We start from the raw sequence: 22,730 nt of genomic DNA, 5'->3' as shown, positions 1-22,730 counted from the left end.
CAGTACTGGGCTTGTTAAACAGGTGACCCTCTGTGGGTTTGTTCAAGTTCAGCCAAATAGAAAGAGGAAAAAAAAATATGAACGATGAAACGGAAAAACCCACAAAAGACAGACGTGTTTCTCTTTGGGAGGAATAATAAAATAAAAACTCCATCTGCATAGTTTTGTCTGATTTAGTTACCCTGACCAAGCAAAGTCATTTCATCCACATTTTGTCATATTTCAACCACAAATACAAAAGTGTTCCATTGGTATTGGATGTGACCAATTTTAAATGATTCATTTTATGATAGAAAATTAAAATGTGGTGTGGTTCAAAACTGTTCAGTCCCTTTTACGCTAAAAAACTTAAATCCAGTGCAACCAAAATAAATTACATCAAAATAACTCAATAAATACCACAAAAATACTACTAAAACATGCATAACGACTTAAAAAAATGCAAAAATGACAAAACAGCATACAAAATGACAAACAACAATTATAAATGCACACAAAATCAGAGAAAAAAAATATGCGAAACGACCACAAAAATACACAAAATGTCTCCAAAAGCAGATAAAATGACAGAGAAATACACAAAAACAACAAACACATAGAACATTACTGAAAAATAACTCCAAAAATACCTCCAAAAAACTAAAATAACTTAAAAAACACAAAAATGATACAATACTATAGAAAATGATATTTAAAAACCACAAATGCAAATGTATTTCATTGGGGTTTGATGTGACCAATTTTAAATGATACATTTTATTATAAATAATTACATTTTGGTGTTGTTCAAAACTGTTCAATCCCTCTTACGCTGAAAAACTTCAAATCCAGTGCAATTACAGTGTCCTGTAATAATCTCATCTCTATAAATACAGCTGTTGGAAGACATTTGTGAACAAACGTCATTATTAAATCAATGAAACACAGCAGACAGTTCAAGGACAACACTGTGGAAGAGTTTAAAACACGGTTAAGTTCCCTAAGTTATAATAAAAAAGAACATTTCAATCCTCCAAGTATCCAATCTGGACCTGTGGGAGTATTCAGTTCAACGCAAAGTTCCAGTGGTTTAGTTCTCACTCCCTCAAAATGTAATGAAACACAACAATATCTGCAGCTTTTCTCTGATTATTGTTACATGATTTAACTCGGTTTTTCAATTCAATTCAACTTTATTTATATAATGCAAATTACAACAAAGTCATCTCAGTGCGCTGAACAAAAAATAGTCTATAATAAGAAAGAAAAAAGCCAACAAGATCCACATGAACAAACATTTAGTGACAGTGGGAAGAAAAAACTCTTTTTTTATTGGAAGAAATCTCCGTTAGAACCAGGTTCAGAGGTGGCAGCCATCTGCGTGGACTGGTTGGGGTTAGTGGACAGAAGGACCAACAGACCAGGATAGAGAGATAGAACATCAGAGTGTTCTAGACTAGTTGAGCTGTGAACCATTGATCAGGAACCGTCAGCTCCAGCATTAAAACACCTGAAACAGAAATCACAAACTGTTGCAGGAACTTACATTTTTTGCTAAAACTCTCAATTTATATCCCATCATTCCTAAACATTGCGTTAAAACCTTTGAGCAATTTAAAAGTAAAGCTCCTAAAGGGTCCGTGTATGTTTTGGTCATTGAATTTTCTGTTCAGAAAAGGAAATCCAAAAAACAAAAAACGAGTGCTTACTTACTGTAACTTTTGATTTTAAATTGAAAAACTAAAATTGAAATTCAAGGCATACTTCTTCATCAGGGACAAGAAGAGATAAACATTTAAAGTCAATGGATTTTTAAATGCTTGTTTTTAAAACCAACAATCAAGCACAGTCATCAACATTGGTTCTTATTATAACTCACACCCTTTTCCTAAATGTCCTAAATCTAAGAAGTTCGATGTATACATGAGAAAATATGATCACATCAGAATATGAAATGATAACTATCTTAAACGGTTTCTAAGAAAAGTTATCCCATTTGAAGATACCTCCAACAGAGTAAAAAAAAAAAGGCACAAGGACAAGAACTCCTTCTCACATTTCTCATTTTCTAATTCTATCAAGGTATTGATACCCTGAAGCCACGCATCGTATTTCGTTATCGTATCTTAAACGGTTTCTGAGAAAAGCTGTCCTCTTTAACTCAGACGGACGGACGGACGGAGCTCAAACCTATATCCTCCTACACACTTTGTGGCAGGCGATAAAACACAGAAATACCAGAGGAATAAAACTAAAAAACACCCATTTTTTCATGGACTGAGTTGACCTCCGTGCTGAGATTGTCAGTACGTGACTGCTACGTACTGAGATGTACCTGTGCTGGAATTGCCATGTGCAATGTCGTTTAGGTCACGTGATAGGTCAGTCATTGGCCAGTTTAGGTCACGTGACTAAGACTAAACCTAACCGTAAACCTCACCCTAACCCTAAAAATTGTTGCGATATAGGGTTATAACCTACAAACCCTAAGACGCTACGTACGTTATAATCATGTGTTCTTGGAGAATAAATGATTCATATTCGTATTGACATTATTGCTGCATGAGACACTATTACTATACTCAAGTTGTTAAGACAAAACTTTATTTTCCAGTAGTGCACATGCTGATAATCGCTCTCAGTATGAAGTAAACTCAGTCTGTGACACCGGAAGTCGTTCTTTTCAAAATAAGAGCACATAAATGAGGGTGCTGCTGTTTTTTTTGGAGTATATGAATTATCTCTATATTTTCCCTGCTGTTTAAAATGTCAATCATTTTTTAAATGGAAAAACAAGGATTGTCATCTCCAAAAATTGCTGCAAATATGTCGCACCAAAGTGGGAGTGGAAGAGGTTTGTCAGCAAGACGTGAGGAGACTTTGTCCAGAAAATAGTTTAATGCAACTCACTGATATACTGTATATATAAAAATCTGTTGTCCGCCCAAAAAACCAGGAGATTTATGTGAAATATAAAGCCAATTCTCATTAGGGAAGGCTATAAAAGCAGAAACAGGAAAGTCTGAACTATTGTATGGACATCAACTGCAGCAAAATTAGTGATAATAATAAACATTAGGGCAAAGATAAACATGTTTTTGTACAAAAAAGTTCAGGCTGAAGACCACTTTGCCACAAGTGTGTAACTAATATGTCAGACAAATGTATTCCATCAGTAACCTCTAAGTGTCCTACTTCAGTCTGAATCAAATATAGTACACGTAGAAGCTTAGAAAAACGTTATTTGTGATGGGTATGTGATCTTTGGAGAAAAGAGGACTTAAGAGGTTAACATCTCACTCATTCCATAGCCTCGTGCTCTGGTTATTTCTAGAGATATGAATATTATGTCCAACACCAATATTAATGCAGAGACCTTTACCTACAGGGAGAGACTTCAGTAGTTTTACAATTCAACAGGAAGTGAAGCATCAAGTTCTCAAATGTTAAAAAGTAAGATGTCGTGTCTGTTGTGTTGGATCGACTTCATCTCACAACCTTGTTGGGTTTTTATTCTCTTTGAAGCTCCAGAGGTTCTGTGAACTAAGATGATAAAATGATAAAAAATACATCAGAAATGGGCAACTTGTATCACAGCGGGGCCACCAACATGTGATCCTTTGATCTGAGGGTCACATGATCAATAGTTATGTCATTATTGGAAAAATGAGCAATCAGAGTATTAACACAAGAAACAACAAAGAGTTTATGTGTTTTTGTTTTGTGTGTTTTCCTGTCATTTTCTGAATTTCGCTGTTGTCGATTTGTGGATATTTGAAGTAATTTTGTGTATTTATGTTGTCATTTTGTGTGTTTTTGAAGTAATTTTGTGTATTTATGTTGTCGGTTCAGTGCTTCAGTACTTTATTTTGACATTTTGTTGTTTTGTATTTTTTTGTGGTGATATATTAGGCTTTGTATTTCTTGTAATTATATTTTGGTGGAGGGTCATTGGTTCTAATCCCACCCTATAACTGCTTGTGTTGTATCGCTTTGGATAAATTACATTGTTATTGATCTGCTTTGGGGGCCGCAACATAATTAGAGCGATGGCCGCATGTGGCCCCCGGGCCACCAGTTTCTCATGTCTGAACTAGAATAAAAAAAGTGTTTTATTAATGTTCTGTGTGTCTACTGAAGGCCTGGTGGTTTACGAACAATATGTTTAAGGTTTTTTTCTTTCTTCACTCTGTCCTCAGGGAGCGCCCGGAGAGCCCGGTCTGTCCATCATCGGACCAAGAGGACCTCCAGTAAGGGTCTTTATTTCTCTCCTCTGACACGGAATCATGGCCAACGTTAATTCAAACACATCTCACTCATTTTATAGCATCATGCTTTGGTTATTTCTAGAGATATGATGATTACATTCCTGATTTTTACCCATACAGTAGATACTAAACTTCATTTGGGGATATATTGCAATATTTGACCGTGTGTTTATCATATCGATCCAAAGAATGTCCAAATCGATGTTTATAATCATGTTTTTTTTCACGTAAAAAACATTTAATTGCGCTAATATATGCATAGCACGTAAACTCCAGGTCAGTAGGTGTCAGTGAACGCACCATCAGACCTTTTTATACTACCTCACTCCTCACTGCATTTTAGCTGGAAGTTGATTTTATTTGACTTTATTTTTTATATAAAACATACTGGATACTTTTATAGATGTGGTTACTCCCAACAACGAGATCAGACATGGGCAACAGGTGGTCCAGGGGCCACTCGAGGCCCTCAGTCAAAATTTGTGTGGCACCCAAAGTAACACACAAGATAAGAGAAAAATATACAGAATGACAAGTAAAATACTAAGAGCCTGTACTACAAAGCTGGATATATATATATATATATATATATATATCACTGTTAGCTCCACTTAATCAAACATTCTCAGAGCAGCTGTACTATGAAGCAGGATATCACATAACAACACAAATGGACAAAATTACTTATAAAACACAGAAATACACATTATAACAACAACAAAAAACACAAAATGACTCCAAAAATACACAAATCAGCAACAAAAATATAGAAAACAACAATATAGCATATGCTAAATGACTTCAAAAACACACAAAATGACAAGGAAAACACAAAAACAACAAGCGCACAGAAAATAAAAGAAAAAGGAGATAAGAAAATACAATATGACTCCACAAACACAGAAATCATTTGTTGTTTTTTGTGTTGATGCTCAGATTAATCATTCATATTTTAAATGCTGACATGAAAAATAATTTAAGAACTTAACAGAATCAAAATCTGTTGCAGATGCAAAAGTTCAACTTTAAAAAAAATGTCATTTGATAGTTTAGTGAACATACCACTTGTTTTGATATTTATGCTTGAAATACAGTTAGTTACCATTCAGTCAAAAAATAATAATACATTGTATTTCATACTATTTTTGTAATAATTTAATATATATTGTATTGTTTAGTATCGTGTTGTGACATGCATATTGTATCGTCAGATTCATGGCAATGTACAAATGTACAGCCCTAATAGATACGCTTGGTTTTTAATGTACAGTTTTAAAAACTGTAAAACACACAAGATTTATTGTGAAACTATAACAATAAATGTTATAAAATACCTGCTCAATACTGAGAAACAAACATATAACATAAATACATGTTTGTACATTTACTAAATGTACATAGCCGTGGGCTAGTCAAACACGTACTGTATAAAATAGAAAATAAAGATCTATATTAGAGTAGAATGACAGAAATGCATCATAAACATCAGAGTTATTATTATGATGTAATTATAATTCTAATTGTAATTGAAAATATCTGTTGCAGTTGTAATCATAATTGAGTTGTAATTGATTTCAGATAATTGACATGGCAATTACAGAAAAACTGTCAATTACAATTAAACACAAACATGTGAAACTATGTTACAGTTCTATGTCTTACACATACATCGTTTATAATGTTTCACTTTTCCCACGACCATTTAACATTTTAAATAAATAATGTCAATCTATGGATATAGTGACATAAAAAAGGCTCAGACACGCACACCATAAATATTAATAACAATATATTCATTGATTAGGAATCCTAACGAGGTTATCAATAGATGAGAAACTAATTAGATGATCGATAATGATTATTAGTATATTTTACAGCTGATTATAGACATGGGTCAAACTGAGCCGTTAGCATTAGAGATGCTAACAGAAAGCTAACACAAGAGGGAGGTTACGGTTAATAAGGTTATTTATTCAGATTCAGTAATTGGGATTAATTGTAATTAAACTTTAGTAATGGAGAATGTAATTGTAATGAACTTTCAGGGTAAAATAATACATTTAATTGGATAAAATACAGGTTTCAGTAATTATAATTGAGTTATAATTGAACATGGATAATTAAAGACATAATTGTAATTGAAAAATGTGTTTATTAAACACTGTGTACGACTGAAAACACTCACTCACGTTACTTTAGCCACAAAACGGACGTTAACATGACGTCCAAACTGTGTCACCAGAGTATGTTTCGGTACTTCCTGTTTTGACAGGAAGTGACCCGTATTGAAACCAAAACGATATGGTTTTCTACCTCTAGTCGCTGCTGTAACATCATAAACAAAGTAAATTCACTAATTTTCTTTTTAAATATCTACTGATGTCGACCGATTTTACATTTTATAACGTGAAATATTGGTCAATAATATCGACCTTCTCTATTAATTACAGTTAGGTTTTTGTTCTATGCTCATCATGCATTAATATGACACATATATAATCACTATTAGAGAGATTATTGATTACTTTCCAAACTGAAATGACTGCAGACATTAACGTTGATCAGTTACAGTTAAAGTAAATAATTATGAAGAGTTGAGGTCGACTTTGGTTCATTTAAAGTTTTGTTATGTTTAAAGTATTTCATATAAACGTTTCTGGACTCAGGAACAAAGTTATGGAGATGAAAACAAGCCAAGATCTCTAGATTTATACGTCATCCACTGGAAAATATCAGAAATGGGCAACTTTTATCACAGGGGGCGACAAAATGATGTGACTGTATCTGATCTGAGGGTCACATGATCAACATTTATATTAGCATTAGAATAATGACCAATCAGAGCATTAACACAGGAAAGAGTTTGTGTGATTTTGCTGCTGTTTTATTTGTTTATTTGTCATTTTTGTGTATTTGTGTATTTGTGTTGTGGTTTTAATCACTTTTCTAGTCATGTGTGTTCTTTGGAGTAACTTTGTGTATTTCTGGGGTCATTTGTGTGTTTTAATGTTTTCCATTTGCATATTATTCTGTAGTTTTCTTTAAAGTCATTTTGTTTATTGCTATTGCCATGTTTTAATGATGTGTGTGTGTGTGTGTGCGTGTGTGTATGTAACTGATGCTCATAGTTTGTGTGTGTGCTTGTTTTTCAGGGTCAACCTGGTACACGAGGATTCCCAGGCTTTCCTGTGAGTCACATCTATGTAAATGTGTTGTTTCTTTGATTTATGAATAATTTAGAGTCATAGAAAGAAAGTCATTCTATGATCAAAGAAAACACTGAATTTAGACAAAAAAAACTAAAAGGTGTAATAGTTTCTCTCTAAGGGCCAATAATTTGGAAAAAAGGCGTTGGCCACTCAAAAATTCAATATGGCGGCCCTTAGAAATGATCTGTTCCAAATTTATACCAAAGTAAACGATTCTCTTAAAATTTGTCATGAATCTGCTTCTCCAGAGGGAAAAAGGCAGGTTCCAAACTGTTCGGCACACACAGAAACGTCAAAAACAGATACAACAAAATTCACAGACAGCACATATGGTCGGGGGAGGGGACTTGTAGCGGGGGGATTGCAGCCATCTGCTGGGGGGCACACACGTGCAGCCTCTTACAGGTGCCTCGCTCATCCCTCCTGCTGCCACTAGGTGTGAGGGAGGGGGGACGAGTTTCAACAGTTCACGTCGTCAGAGGTTGTAAAACAGGATTTTATCTAAAATAGTTTCAGTTGGTTTTTACTGTATGATGTATTCTTTTAATGCAGAAATAAACAAACACTCAAAAGTGTCCCATGAGATATGATCAGCTGTGTCGTGGGAAATGATTCACATCTGGTGCGTTTTCATTGGTGGTATCGGCTCTACACGATACTGGAAATAAAGATACATTAACACGTTATATTCATAATAAAATCTGGTATAAAATACACAATAAAAAGCATCATGTGATATTTGTTCACTATACACATCACATGTGTACTTTGCTGAGCTTTAGAATTAATCTACTGACTCTGAGGAGGAACAGACGAGGAGCTTGATATAAAAATTAAAAATAACGACTAATACTCAGTATAACAGCCTTCGGAACAAATCTCACACTATTAATGTTTAATACAAATGGAATTATTAAAATGTATTATACATTTATTTATTTATTTATTAATAATAATAGTAATAATAATCATCATCATCATAATATATATTATACAAATATAATGTAAAATTACATATTATAAAAATACATTATATAAAACAAAACAACATTTAATATTTATGTTTATCCCTCCCACGACGTGTATCAAGTTTGCAAAATATTAAATATGATAAAATATGTTTTTTTTTTTTTTGTATTCAAGACACTTTGATAAGAATGACTGTATATTGTTACTATCGGCAACAAAGTTACATTTTTGAACATTTTCAGTTGTTGGTGTACTTAGGTTTATTTTCTGATGAAAAAAGGTTAAAAACAGGAACCAGAGATGATTGTTCTTCTCTTTTCTCTCACAGGGTCCGATCGGGTTGGATGGGAAACCTGTAAGTTTACAACTTTACGTTAAAAGCAGCTCTAATATTAAGTTTGATTAAGTTCTGAGTGTGACGTGACGTTTGTTTGGGTAGATTTAATAAAGTCGCAACTTGTCTGTATGACGATCTTTACAGTGGATTCTGTTTACATTGGTCGATTCCGTTAACGTGGATTTTATTAATAACTTGTAACTTTTTATTTTCCCACAGGGACTAAACGGAGTGAAAGGAGACTTGGTAAGAATTGTGTTTAATCAGTGTAAATACATAAATATAACACATCCTAATAGAGACACACTATGGAATTATGATGATTTACATTATACAACGTTTACTGCGTTCATCTAACGTCACAGATCTATTCTTTTAGGCTGAGCTACCAGACTCTAAACACCATTACTTTCTTCTTCTTCTTCTTCTTCTTCTTCTTCTTCTTCTTCTTCTTCTTCTTCTTCTTCTTCTTCTTCTTCTTCTTCTTCTTCTTCTTCTTCTTCTTCTTCTTCTTCTTCTTCTTCTTCTTCTTCTTCTTCTTCTTCTTCTTCTTCTCACTACTGCTCTGTTATTCATGAACAGAGGCCCACCCCCCATTAACTGTAAATTCCAAGTTTATGGGAACATAATCGTGTGATATATTGTTTCAAAGGTAATTAAGCGTAGATTACGATTATGCCTGTCATAATTTGATTAGGGGCCCACCCCCCCTTTTTTTTGGCATATTCCATTAAAGTTGTCTTAATGGAGTCATTTCACTGAATTCTGGGGAACATGGTACGTGCTATTGGGCGCAGAGACGTTCCACGGGTCCAGCAGTGATGATAATATTTCATCATGTGTGAAACCAAGACAAATACAGTATAATCTCAATAAACACATTCTGGATTTACATTTTATTCTCAGTAAATTACCACATTGTTCTTGAAATATTACGACTTTAATCTTAAAATAATAATCTCATATAATTATAATTTTATTAAGATCCAACTTTATTCTCATAAAATTATGACTTTTATTCTTGAAATATTGTGACTTTAATCTCGTAGTGTCCAGATTTTTTATTTCAATGTGGCCCTAATACACCATTGTATAATAATAATAATAGTAATAATAAGAATACTAATAATAATAATAATAATAATAATACCCCGCGATACTGAAAAAACAAGCTGGTCAGAAAATGGATGGATGGATGATAATTATATTAATACATTTATATATGATTATATTTTAACAGAATAAAGTTGTCGTTCTAACATATTTTATGTTTTACTTTTATCCCTCCCACATCGAGTATCAGGTATACAAAATATGAAATATAATAACGTAAATATTTTATTAGTATTATTTATGTTCCAGGCAGTGAATTCTGTATTTTTTTGTCCGTTTTCCACGATCACAGAAAATCTGAGGTGTTCTGTTGACTTTGTTATTGTAAGGCATTATGGGGGGGGGACTGTTGTAGACGTGTCCAACAGGACCCCCTCCCTGAGCCCCTCCCTGAGCCCATCCATCACTATGACAGCTCTTGCACAGCAGCTCAGTGGGAATCTAAAGGAATCCATTCATTATAAAAGCTGCTGTTCTTCTTTGTCATTTTCACTTTTATTGAGTATTGATCACGTTAAACCCTGGTGTTGTTTTCTTTAGGGTCACCCAGGTCCTGCAGGACTCCCAGTATGTTTATTTATTCTCTTCCTTTTTAAATACACATTAAGCTGCTAATCAGTTGTCACACAAATGGAAAAGTAGCTTTTGTTTAGTCATTTATTATTATTATTATTTTTTTATTTCTAGGGGGAACCTGGACCTAAAGGAGAGAAGGTAAGCAATGGTATCTGGCTTCCCTAAATCAATATCTTTGTAAATTCATCTTTGTGAAGCACCAGTAACACCAGTATTAAAAAGAGCATTAAATTATTAGACTACATTAAATATGGACCAGGAACAAAATGGAACATGGAACTAAAGTGTAAAAATAATAAGTTACGTCGGCATATTTTTTACCAATTTGTTTTTTATGCAGATGATTAGTTTAACTTAGTTTGGGCTTAATTACAGAAGAGGATTAAAGCCACTGAAAAAAAACTGATTTATTTGTTTTTGTCTTGGCTTTTTTTTTTAATTATTATCTCAACTATTAATATTTCGGTACGCCTCAGCGTCTGGAGAAATAACCAAATGTTCTGATTTTCTGGGTGAGTGAGGGCTTTCTGAGGAAGAACAGAGGGTCCGGCCTCTCAGAAAACTGCTGCCTGCCTGAAATAGTAACAGATTGCTTCTCTTTTGCTACTCGGTGAAGACGGTCACATTCTTCTCTGTTTGCTTTGTCTTCTGTGTTGTGGATCTAATAGGAGACTCTCTCTGCATTTTATCCAAAAACCAAAATAATGGAATTGGTCAGCTGGTCTTTCAGTGTAATCAATCAAATTTTTTTGACAAAAGACCGGGCAGGGGTGAGCCCGCATGTCTGGACAGAACGTTTGCAGCCGGACACACGATGGATTCCTTGAATAAGTGGAAGGTCGTGTGTCTGTTCATGCTTTCCCTGGAGGACATCTACATGATTGGAATTATGTTAGAAGGGATGCTGCTGATTGGAGCTGGCAGCTGTTTTGGGAAGGCTGCCAGTCATTTCTGAAGGGTGGGGCAGAGCACTCACCACTCAGACTATTGTGATGAACAAACTCAAAAGTAATTAATTACTATTTCACCAAAGATGTTATGCAGACTTGATGCTCCGCCCCCTTCCTCCTCCCCCATCGCCATCTACACTTATGTTTTCTGAACCAGATCTACCAAGGTCGTCCCACATCATCTGACTGTATCAGAGTGAAAGTAATGCCTCCACCGGCCCTCAGTCCCCCCTCCCTCCCCACAAGCTACAAGGGAGCATGTGAAGCGCTTACAGAGGCTGCACGCACCCCCCCCAGCGGTTGGCAATCCTTTCTTTTCTCTTCCCTGCAATCCTTCTTTTCTCGACCCTAAACACCCAACCCCCAACCCCCCACCTTTCCTCTTCCCCTCGATCCCCGCCCCCCCATGTGTGACTGTGTTTTGCTTTTAGTGCGCATACGCCGAGGAGGTTGTTTTTCCTAGTTTTATACTGTCCTCCTCCAGTTGTTCTCCCACTTTTCATCTAAATAAGGGGCGGCGCCCGTGCCCGTGGCGACCCACGGTTTCTCCCGTTTCTTGTCCTCCCATGTCATATGTGATTGTCTTTTCATGTTTATTTTCAAAGACAAAATGTCACAAATGGGACAAAAGAGTTAAGAAAATAATTTCAAATCAAGCCTTTAAAAATCAAGACCGCGCCCAAAAAATTTAAAAACCCAGACAAAACAAAATAATAATATGAAAAAAACTAAATCCAGACAAAAAAACAGAATGAAAAGAGAATCATATGATTAAATTAAAAAATAAATAATTAAAAAAACATTACATTTGTGATTTTTTATTTTTCTTCCACTAACTGTTTTACATTGAGCCAGGGACTACTATGGTAAATGTTGTGTGCTGAGTTATTACTCAACATGTAACAGAGTATTAATATCTCACTCTGTTCAATGACAAGTACCCTACTTGTACGAGTATTTATCTCCTCTGTTCTAGAAGCTGAGGCTCAGCCCCCTCGTGAGTCACTAAAAAACCTAAAAGACGTCTCCGAGGGCAACCAATCGTTTTCAGTCATCATTATCATCACAGATAGGATTTCTCTCTGCCAGTGTTCCATAGAAAAATAACAGCTGAGTGACATAAACTGACGCTATCACATAAAGATCATTAAATAACACTGGGCTGTTCTCATAAACCTGCTTTGCAGATGTGAAAGTAACAGATTACAAGTACTCACATTACTGTAATTCAGTTGCTTTTATGGGGACTTCTATTTTTTTGAGTATATTTCTAAATCAGTAAATTTACTTGTACTTAAGTACGTTTTAAAAGAAGTAATTCATTACATTTGTACACCCAACAGTTACTGAGAAAATTATTATTTCTTCTAAAATGATCAACAGACTTTGTGAATCTACAAAAAATTAAATAACCAGAAAACAATCAAGTGCATCACATCATATCTGACCAATCAGATTAAACGTAATGTATTACATCATATCTGACCAATCAGATTAAACGTAATGTATCACATCATAGCTGACCAATCAGATTAAACGTAATGTATCACATCATAGCTGACCAATCAGATTAAATGTAATGCATCACATCATAGCTGACCAATCAGATTAAACGTAATGTATCACATCATAGCTGACCAATCAGATTAAATGTAATGCATGACATCATAGCCGACCAATCAGATTAAATGTAATGCATCACATCATAGCCGACCAATCAGATTAAATGTAATGCATAATGCCAAAAACATCATTGGAATGGAGGTTATTTTATCAGTTTATTAGTTTATAAATGTATCTATATTTAGAGCCTGGTAGTTTATTTTATTTTTTAAATTGAATTTATTGAATTTATACAGATGCCTTTGTGGAAAATAAATTAATGTTGTGTTTCTTTCATTTTAAGTTTCTACATGAGATGTTTACTGTTTGCAAGGGACCTGTACCAAGATTTATTACCAACAATAAACTTTGAGGGTGAAAGTAACTACAGTAACTTTTACTTTGAGTACAATTTGATTGAGTTACTTTTTACTTGTACTTTAATATTTACACCTCTGTTGGTTTGTGTTTAAGCTCACTCTGTCACCATGTATGCAATTATAAATCATTTCTCTGGGTTTGACTTGTTTCCCTTTTCTCCACAGGGCGTGTGTGGAGACTACACTCACAGGGTAAGAAAACTACGTCTTTAATTCAACGTATACTTATAAAATGTTCAGATGTGTGTTTGCTGTCACTCTGAGAGTTTGTTGGCGAGCGCAGAATGTCTGAAGGATTTAATCACATTATAAATGCCAACAGACAAATGATGAGTAGCATATGCAACTCTTGTTTTCATCCTGGGCCTCTTTCTGTGGCTTGTGGTTGCTTTAAAAAAAACAAGACACTTTCCAGCCGCTGGATGAAGAATCCAGTCAGATGTGGTGGAGACTGTTAGCACCAAGATCAAGTCCCTTGTGTATTTGGAAAAATGTAAAAGTCTATTTTCACTGCTACTCAACCATATAGTTATTGAACTTCCAGCTACTTTAGTCATTATTTTAATAACAGAGTGTTTTTTAGCTGGTCTCTGTGAGCTCCATGGGCTCACCATTGTCTCACCAGGAACACATTTAAAATCTGTTTACTCTTCGTTCTTTGTTTATTCCGTTTTAAAACCAAATGAAAATAACAAATAAACAGTTAAATTATTGTTTTACTGACAGAATGAAGGGTACATGGATTGAGGAATGCATTGAGTATATTTACTTATATTGTTTCAGAAAATCAGCTCCCTCCTATTTTTAAAAAGCTGTGTTGCTATAGAGGCGGGGCTTTAGTCCGTACACTGTGCAGAAGGTGCCATCCAAAACCACATCACAATGTAGGAAGGACTCACTGATCTGTGCTAAAGAACCATTGTTCACTGGGTCGTCTTCACCAGCTCCTGCTGAGGAGATCAAGTTGTTCCTCAAGAAATGTTCAATGCCAAGATCATGAAAGTTCTCCATCAATAAAAGGACCAGAGGGATAGTAACAGCTATCATGGATCACATCCTCAGCACCAAACACGCACACAGAGCGGATTCTTTTGGACCTAAAAGAACCAAAAACCATGGAAGTCCTGGACCAGGAGAAGAGTGTTTAGGATTGATTTCAGCTGCTCTCCCACATGATCTCTACCATCAGTTTCCTGGTCCTGCTCCTGTTATCATTCCATCTTTTTATACGTAGAGCTAGCAACGGCAGCCACACCTGTTTTTATACATTCCAGTTCCAATTCCTCGTTTCCATTCCTAAAGATTCCCAATTCTGATTCTTTTAAGAGGCATGGTCAAAAAAAGTGTTTATGTTTTAAATTAGCGAGACAACCAGATGTGTTTCTGGATGAAAGAGTCCAAATCTCCCCATGAATTTTACTAGTTTATAAGTATAGTAATATGAATATGTCACACTACAAATTCAATGAGTGTTTACTGTCTACTATATACTATAGTATATACTGTCTACTATATATTATAGTATATACTGTATACTATAGTATATACTGTCTACTATATATTATAGTATATACTGTCTACTGTATACTATAGTATATACTGTCTACTGTATACTATAGTATATACTGTCTACTGTATACTATAGTATATACTGTCTACTGTATATTATAGTATACTGTCTACTGTATACTATAGTATATACTTTCTACTGTATATTATAGTATATACTGTCTACTGTATACTATAGTATATACTGTCTACTGTATATTATAGTATATACTGTCTACTGTATACTATAGTATATACTGTCTACTGTATATTATAGTATATACTGTCTACTGTATACTGTAGTATATACTGTCTACTGTATACTGTAGTATATACTGTCTACTGTATACTGTAGTATATACTGTCTACTGTATACTGTAGTATATACTGTCTACTGTATACTATAGTATATACTGTCTACTGTATACTGTAGTATATACTGTCTACTGTATACTATAGTATATACTGTCTACTGTATACTGTAGTATATACTGTCTACTGTATACTATAGTATATACTGTCTACTGTATACTATAGTAAATACTGTCTACTGTATACTATAGTAAATACTGTCTACTATATACTATAGTATATACTGTCTACTATATACTATAATATGATTAGGATGATGAGCGTTCTCACTGAAGTATATTTCCAATGTAGCTACAATGTTAAAAACCTTGTTCACACTGAGGATAAATATCTCTGTTGATTTTCCACATTTACTTTGAAAGTTCTGAAAACATTTGAAGTAAGAGTGCTCATTTGATCCATAAAACTCACGTAGACACATTTTATTCGCACATTTTCAGCGACCCTCCATTGGTCTACTGGCTAAACTTCCTGTTAACTTCAAAACAAGAGCCCTATTTACATAAGGGTTCAAAAAAAAACTAATGGAAGACAAAAAGAGATGCTTTTATTTTAAAAAGGTTTTTTTTTTTTTTTTTTTTTTTTTTTTTTTTAGCTTGAAGCAGGACCCAGAACCATTTTACATTCAGCTCCCAATGCATCATGGGACGGTTGAGTATGACTTGTGTACCGTGCATACTTAAAAAAAAATCTCCCCATATAGTATACATTCGGGTATTTCTCACCTACTCAATATTTTCATATTAGCTAATGTGAACACACTATATACTCATTTAGACGTCACACTTAGTATGAGTAGTACGTTAGTATGAGTAGTACGTTAGTATGAGTAGTACGTTAGTATGAGTAGTACGTTACTATGAGTAGTACATTACTATGAGTAGTACGTTAGTATGAGTAGTATGTTAGTATGAGTAGTACATTACTATGAGTAGTACGTTAGTATGAGTAGTACGTTAGTATGAGTAGTATGTTAGTATGAGTAGTACGTTAGTATGAGTAGTACGTTAGTATGAGTAGTATGTTAGTATGAGTAGTATGTTAGTATGAGTAGTACATTACTATGAGTAGTACGTTAGTATGAGTAGTATGTTGGTATGAGTAGTACATTACTATGAGTAGTACGTTAGTATGAGTAGTACGTTAGTATGAGTAGTACGTTAGTATGAGTAGTATGCTAGTATGATTAGTACATTACTATGAGTAGTACGTTAGTATGAGTAGTACGTTAGTATGAGTAGTATGTTAGTATGAGTAGTACATTACTATGAGTAGTACGTTAGTATGAGTAGTACGTTAGTATGAGTAGTATGTTAGTATGAGTAGTACATTACTATGAGTAGTACGTTAGTATGAGTAGTACGTTAGTATGAGTAGTATGTTAGTATGAGTAGTACATTACTATGAGTAGTACGTTAGTATGAGTAGTACGTTAGCAGCACAGGAGTCTATACCTCGCCTTCGTTGACTTATCAAAGGCCTTTGATATAGTGAACAGGTCCCTAAGGACCATCCTCAACAAATTTGGCTGCCCTCCAAACTTTCTTCACATCCTCTGCGAGTTCCACGACGGCATGATAGACAAAGTTGTCGTCGACGTAGCAGAGTCCGACCCTTTTGCAGTGAACGTTGGCGTGAAGCAAGGCTGCGTGCTGGCGCTCGTCATCTTCAACTTTTTTCTTGTGGTGGTGACCCTTGTTTCCCGCCACGGCATGTCACCAGCGGATGGGATCTCCATCAGCTACAGGACAGATGGGAGTCTCTTCAACCTAAAATCCAGAAAATCACATTGTAGGATTTTTAATGAATTTATTGGTAAATCCCTCTGTAAAAAAAATATTTGGTCATCCACAAACAAGCCAGATTTCTGGTTCTCACAGACCTGTAGCTTCTTCTTTAAGAGGCTCCTCCTCCACTCGTTACCTGTATTAATGGAACCTGTTTGAACTCGTTATCAGTATAAAACACACCTGTCCACAACCTCAAACAGTCACACTCCAAACTCCACTATGGCCAAGACCAAAGAGCTGTCAAAGGACACCAGAAACTAAATTGTAGACCTGCACCAGGCTGGGAAGACTGAATCTACAATAGGTAAACAGCTTGGTGTGAAGATATCAACTGTGGGAGCAATTATTAGAAAATGGAAGACATACAAGACACTGTTAATCTCCCTCCATCTGGGGCTCCACTCAAGATCTCACCCCATGGGGTCAAAATGATCACAAGAATCGTGAGCAAAAATCCCAGAACCACACGGGGGGGCCTAGTGAATGACCTGCAGAGAGCTGGGACCAAAGTAACAAAGGCTACCATCAGTAACACACTACGCCACCAGGGACTCAAATCCTGCAGTACCAGACGTGTCCCCCTGCTTAAGCCACTACATGTCCAGGCCTGTCTGAAGTTTGCTAGAGAACATTTAGATGATCCAGAAGAGGATTGGGTGAATGTCATATGCAAACCAAAATAGAACTTTTTGGTAAAAACTCAACTCGTTTGGAGGAGAAAGAACACCATACCTACTGTAAAGCATGGGGGTGGTAACATCATGCTTTGGGGCTGTTTCTTAGCAAAGGGACCAGGACAACTGATCCATGTAAAGGAAAGAATGAACGGGGTCATGTATCAGGAGATTTTGAGTGAAAATCTCCTTCCATCAGCAAGGGCAATGAAAATGAAACGTGGCTGGGTTTTTCAGCACGACAATGATCACAAACACATCGCCCGGGCAACGAAGTAGTGGCTTCATAAGAAGCATTTCAAGGTCCTGGAGTGGCCTAGCCAGTCTCCAGTTCTCAACTCCATAGAAAATCTTTGCAGGGAGTTGAAAGTCCGTGTTGCCCAGCGACAGCCCCAAAACATCACTGCTCTAGAGGAGATCTGCATGGAGGAATGGACCAAAATACCAGCAACAGTGTCTGAAAACCTTGTGAAGACATACATAAAACATTTGACCTCTGTCATTGCCAACAAAGGGTACATTACAAAGTATTGAGATTAACTTTTGTTATTGACCAAATACATATTTTCCACCATAATTTGTAAATAAATTCATTAAAAATCCTTCAATGTGATTTTCTGGATTTTTTTTCTCATTTTGTCTCTCATAGTTGAGGTTTACCTATGATGAAAATTACAGGCCTCTCTCACTTTTTTAAGTGGGAGAACTTGCACAATTGGTAGCTGACTAAATACTTTTTTGCCCCACTGTATCTTGGCTCGGTCATCACCACCGACTGCGACATAACCGACGATGTGGAGCGTCGTATACGCCTCACCTTGGCGGCCTTCGGCAAACTGGCGGGTCATGTCTTCCTCGACTGTGACCTGACCATCAGCACGAAGATAGCTGTCTACAAGGCCGTATGTCTCTCCACCCTGCTATATGGCTACGAGGCATGGGTGCTCTACCATCGGCATGTGAAATGTCTGGAGGCTTTTCCATCAGGTGCCTTCAGACAATCCTTGGCCTGCCATGGTGGCACAACGTACCTCACACATCCATCAGCCGAGTCCATCCTTCTTTGTTCCCAGCTGCACTGGGTCGGCCATGTCATCCGGATGCTGGCCAACCGACTTCATCAATGAGTCCTCTTCGGAGAGCTCAGTGAGGGCAAGAGAAGCACTGTAGACAGAAAAAGCGATACAAAGACCACTTGAAGGCCACCCTCAAGAAATGCTTAATCCCACCTGCAGGCCTCGAAACCACCGCTGCCAACAAACCTGGCTGTCGAAGCATTTGTGACACCGGCGTGCAGCACTTTGACGAGGCCTACGACGCTGTGTCCCACCTGCAGTATTACGTTAGGATGAGTAGTACGTTAGTATTTGTAGTACGTTAGGATGAGTAGTACATTAGGATGAGTAGTACGTTAGCATGCATAGTACATTAGGATGAGTAGTACGTTAGGATGAGTAGTACATTAGGATGAGTAGTACGTTAGGATGAGTAGTACGTTAGGATGAGTAGTACGTTAGGATGAGTAGTACGTTAATATGAGTAGTACATTAGGATGAGTAGTACGTTAGGATGAGTAGTACGTTAGGATGAGTAGTACGTTAGGATGAGCAATACGTTAGGATGAGCAGTACGTTAGGATGAGCAGTACGTTAGGATGAGTAATACGTTAGTATGCGTAGTACGTTAGTATGAGTCGTACACTAGTATGAGTAGTACGTTAGGATGAGTAGTACGTTAGTATGCGTAGTACGTTAGTATGAGTAGTACGTTAGGATGAGTAGTACGTTAGTATGCGTAGTACGTTAGTATGAGTAGTACGTTAGGATGAGTAGTACGTTAGGATGAGTAGTACGTTAGGATGAGTAGTACGTTAGTATGAGTAGTACGTTAGGATGAGTAGTACGTTAGTATGAGTAGTACGTTAGTATGAGTAGTAAGTTAGTATGAGTAGTATGTTAGGATGAGTAGTACGTTAGGATGAGTAGTACGTTAGGATGAGTAGTACATTAGGATGAGTAGTACGTTAGTATAAGTAGTACACTAGTATGAGTAGTACGTTAGGATGACATCATCAACTTGGCCTGCGACAAGACCTCACTGACAACAAAGATCATGAACAAAGGCTTTTCGATAAGAACACCGACTAGATGTCTTCAACCTGTGGGGCTTCAAAGTTATTTTGACCATAATCTGGAATGACGGCATTACCAACAGGAAGTCCTGGACCAGGCAAAGAGAGAGGCTTGCACTGACTCTGCCATGTGCATCGTATGGATAAGTCCACATCTCAAACAAGATTCTGTCTACACGGTGCACAAATGTGTGCAAGCGTGACTTCAGATCAAATCAGATCAAATCAAATCAATCTTTACTCTTAAAAAACCCTTTTCATAAAATAAAATGCAGCTCAAATTGTTTACCAAGATAAAAATAAGTAAAACATCCACCCCATACAAACCTCATCCACCGCACACAGACACACAAGTTAAAATAAGGACAATGGCACAGAATCATAATAGTGTACTTTCCTCCTAAAGAAAGGAAAAATATATTTTTAGTATCAGCTGGTCTAAGCTAACGGATATAGCAGCAATAGTAGGTTAAACATCCAACTAAAAAAGAACAGAAGACTTTTTTTAAATAAATAACTGCTGTGGAACCTTGTTTGGAGAAGGTTGTAACACATTGTCCCTCTAAGAAGCTCCTCCCCCCTCATTGAAGTGAACCCCTTCCTGGTGTGTAGGGTCTCTTTGTGAAGGATCTTCCTCTGAAAACCTTGGCTGCCTTACGCTCCAGTCAGGCTCTGGTCTTTAAGGTTTGTGGGTACTTCCTAAACACCCTGAACAGATATAACCCTTTAGGGCATAATGTGGGTGGCTCTGAGTTGTGCTACAAAGAGAGATACTGCCTCCAAGTGGGGATACTCACAGTAATCAGATTACAGTGAGGTGTAACTGCTACAATTAAGAAGGAGAAAAATTGGGACAAAAACTAAAGCAGTGAATATGTATAAAACAAAAAATGTATTACCATTAAACAAAAAATGTGCACCTTTTTAAACAAAAAGACACATTAAAAAGAGTTTTTAGAATAATTTTATACTTTGAGAGAGTTGCCATTTTGGTCAGGATATAACTGGTGCATTGTGGGAGGTAGAGGCGTAACAGGAAGTGCAGTTTTTCGGCAGTTGTGTGTAGCCCCTCCCTCAATGATAAAGGTTGTATGTTAGGCGATGATTAAATATCACTTTTCTCACCAACTTCCTGCTTCTTGTGAGCCTCCCTGCACCCACTCAGCATCAGAATTAGCCTAACGGGCTAACAGAGCTGTTGCTAGCAGCAGAAACGAGCCATGGCTGAGTAGTTAGATGTTAGAAGTGCACAAATATGGTTGAAACTGTGATGAAAGGATACGTGTTCATTGACGGGAAGATGCTGTACTACCTCTGAGGATCAGCACCTGAACCAACAGGCAAGTTCTACTGACAGAGTTCATCATTTAGCCACAATGAAGGAAGAGGGAACAATGTGGTGGGGGTGTGGTTAGTGCCATGACACCCCCATAGTATCCTCTGTAAGCAGAAACGTAGTAGTGCTCTGTACAAGTACGTTTATAAACTCCATTCAACCACTTTCTGTGAAGGAATTCTTAGCCCATTAGCTTAGCCCATTAGCTTAGCCCACAGATCCCTCTCATACCACCCAATGTGATGTGAACGTAAACATTTTCTGTGTGTATCTCGTACCGATATTATTGGGCCAACGTCTGGATAACTGTGACTTAGTGTCGTTCTTTGATTCAGAGACGCTAAAGAAATGTTTCTGTTATAGATGAGAGGAGATATTCTTTATTCGTTCCACAAGGGGAAATTTGCATTTCAGTCACATCCCCATCCAAGAAAGATAGACAATCACATATAACATGGGGGGACAGGAGCAGAGAGAACTGTGGGTCGCTGCTCAAGTTTTATTTCTAAAGCACTTTACAACAACCATAGTTGACCAAAACGCTGTACACAATGAAAAATACCATTTAAAAACAGCATAATATATAATTAAAAACAGACCATTATCACATTTAAAACAAGTGCCATAGAACTATGTATCAAACTATCTTCTAAACAGGTGAGTCTTTAGTTTAGCTTTGAACAGGGGCAGGTCTTTGATGGCACGTAACTCAAGCAGCAACGAGTTCCAGAGTTTAGGACCTGCCACAGTAAAAGCACCATCACCCCACTGATTGTAACGTGACATGGGTGCCTGGAGCAGGTGGTGTTGGGCAGAACATAGGGCTCTGCTCGGCTGGTGAGGGGTCAGTTTCACATAAATACACAGGTTCAAGACCGTGGATGGAACTGAAAACAAAAAGCTGGATTCTGAAAATGACCAGGAGCCAATGCAGGGAGTAAAGAACAGGTGTGATATGGTGATGTTTACGAGAGTTGGTGAGGAGCCAGGCAGCAGCATTTAGCACAAGCTGTAATCTGTGTATGGAGGTCTGATTGAGCTGCTAAGCCACCAGTATCACGTTTAGATGAAAAGTGGAAAAACAGAGAAAAGGAGAGGGGAAAAAGGCAGGTCTTAAACTGAGTTCCTTTTGGAAAGCACAGTGTAGAACTAGAAAAAACCTCCTCAGCGTACAAAAAAAAACACAGTCACAACAAAACTCGAGAACATAGCATGTGGACAGGCTTTACACTCAGCTATTGTAGACCAACTGTAGACAGGAATCAACCAACTGGCTCTCCATAGTTTATGACCAAAGGTGTAAAATCATTCTTTTTAATGTGTGTTGTTTTTTTATGAAAAAGTGCACATATTTAGTTTTATAGTAACACATTAAACACATTGTGTTATACTGTATACATTTTCACTACAGGTACCCTTTAGAACACTTTATTTGTATATTTAATGGTGTTCAATCAACGTAACTTTCTTTAACATCTGCACATTTAGGCTTGTTT

At 36.6% G+C, this 22,730-nt stretch overlaps 1 protein-coding gene across 19 annotated transcripts in view; it reads left to right on the top strand.

Moving 5' to 3' along the window:
- Positions 1 to 22,730, top strand: part of col13a1 (collagen, type XIII, alpha 1) — a 167,006-nt gene that overhangs the window by 88,682 nt on the left and 55,594 nt on the right. For 10 of the 19 annotated variants that reach the window (XM_028469107.1, XM_028469104.1, XM_028469105.1 and 7 more), the window contains 7 exons: positions 4,179 to 4,229; positions 7,400 to 7,435; positions 8,754 to 8,780; positions 8,982 to 9,008; positions 10,416 to 10,442; positions 10,563 to 10,589; positions 13,549 to 13,575. In XM_028469107.1, coding sequence (XP_028324908.1) covers positions 4,179 to 4,229; positions 7,400 to 7,435; positions 8,754 to 8,780; positions 8,982 to 9,008; positions 10,416 to 10,442; positions 10,563 to 10,589; positions 13,549 to 13,575 — 222 coding nt within the window. Of the gene's footprint in view, positions 1 to 4,178; positions 4,230 to 7,399; positions 7,436 to 8,753; positions 8,781 to 8,981; positions 9,009 to 10,415; positions 10,443 to 10,562; positions 10,590 to 13,548; positions 13,576 to 20,510; positions 20,583 to 22,730 lie in introns of all 19 variants that reach the window. The other 9 variants (XR_003675658.1, XM_028469097.1, XM_028469090.1 and 6 more) reach the window with 1 other exon arrangement.

The sequence above is a fragment of the Gouania willdenowi genome, chromosome 15 (genome assembly GCF_900634775.1).
Source record: "Gouania willdenowi chromosome 15, fGouWil2.1, whole genome shotgun sequence".
NCBI classification, from domain to species: domain Eukaryota; kingdom Metazoa; phylum Chordata; class Actinopteri; order Blenniiformes; family Gobiesocidae; genus Gouania; species Gouania willdenowi.
This window is presented reverse-complemented; position numbering and strand designations above follow the sequence as displayed.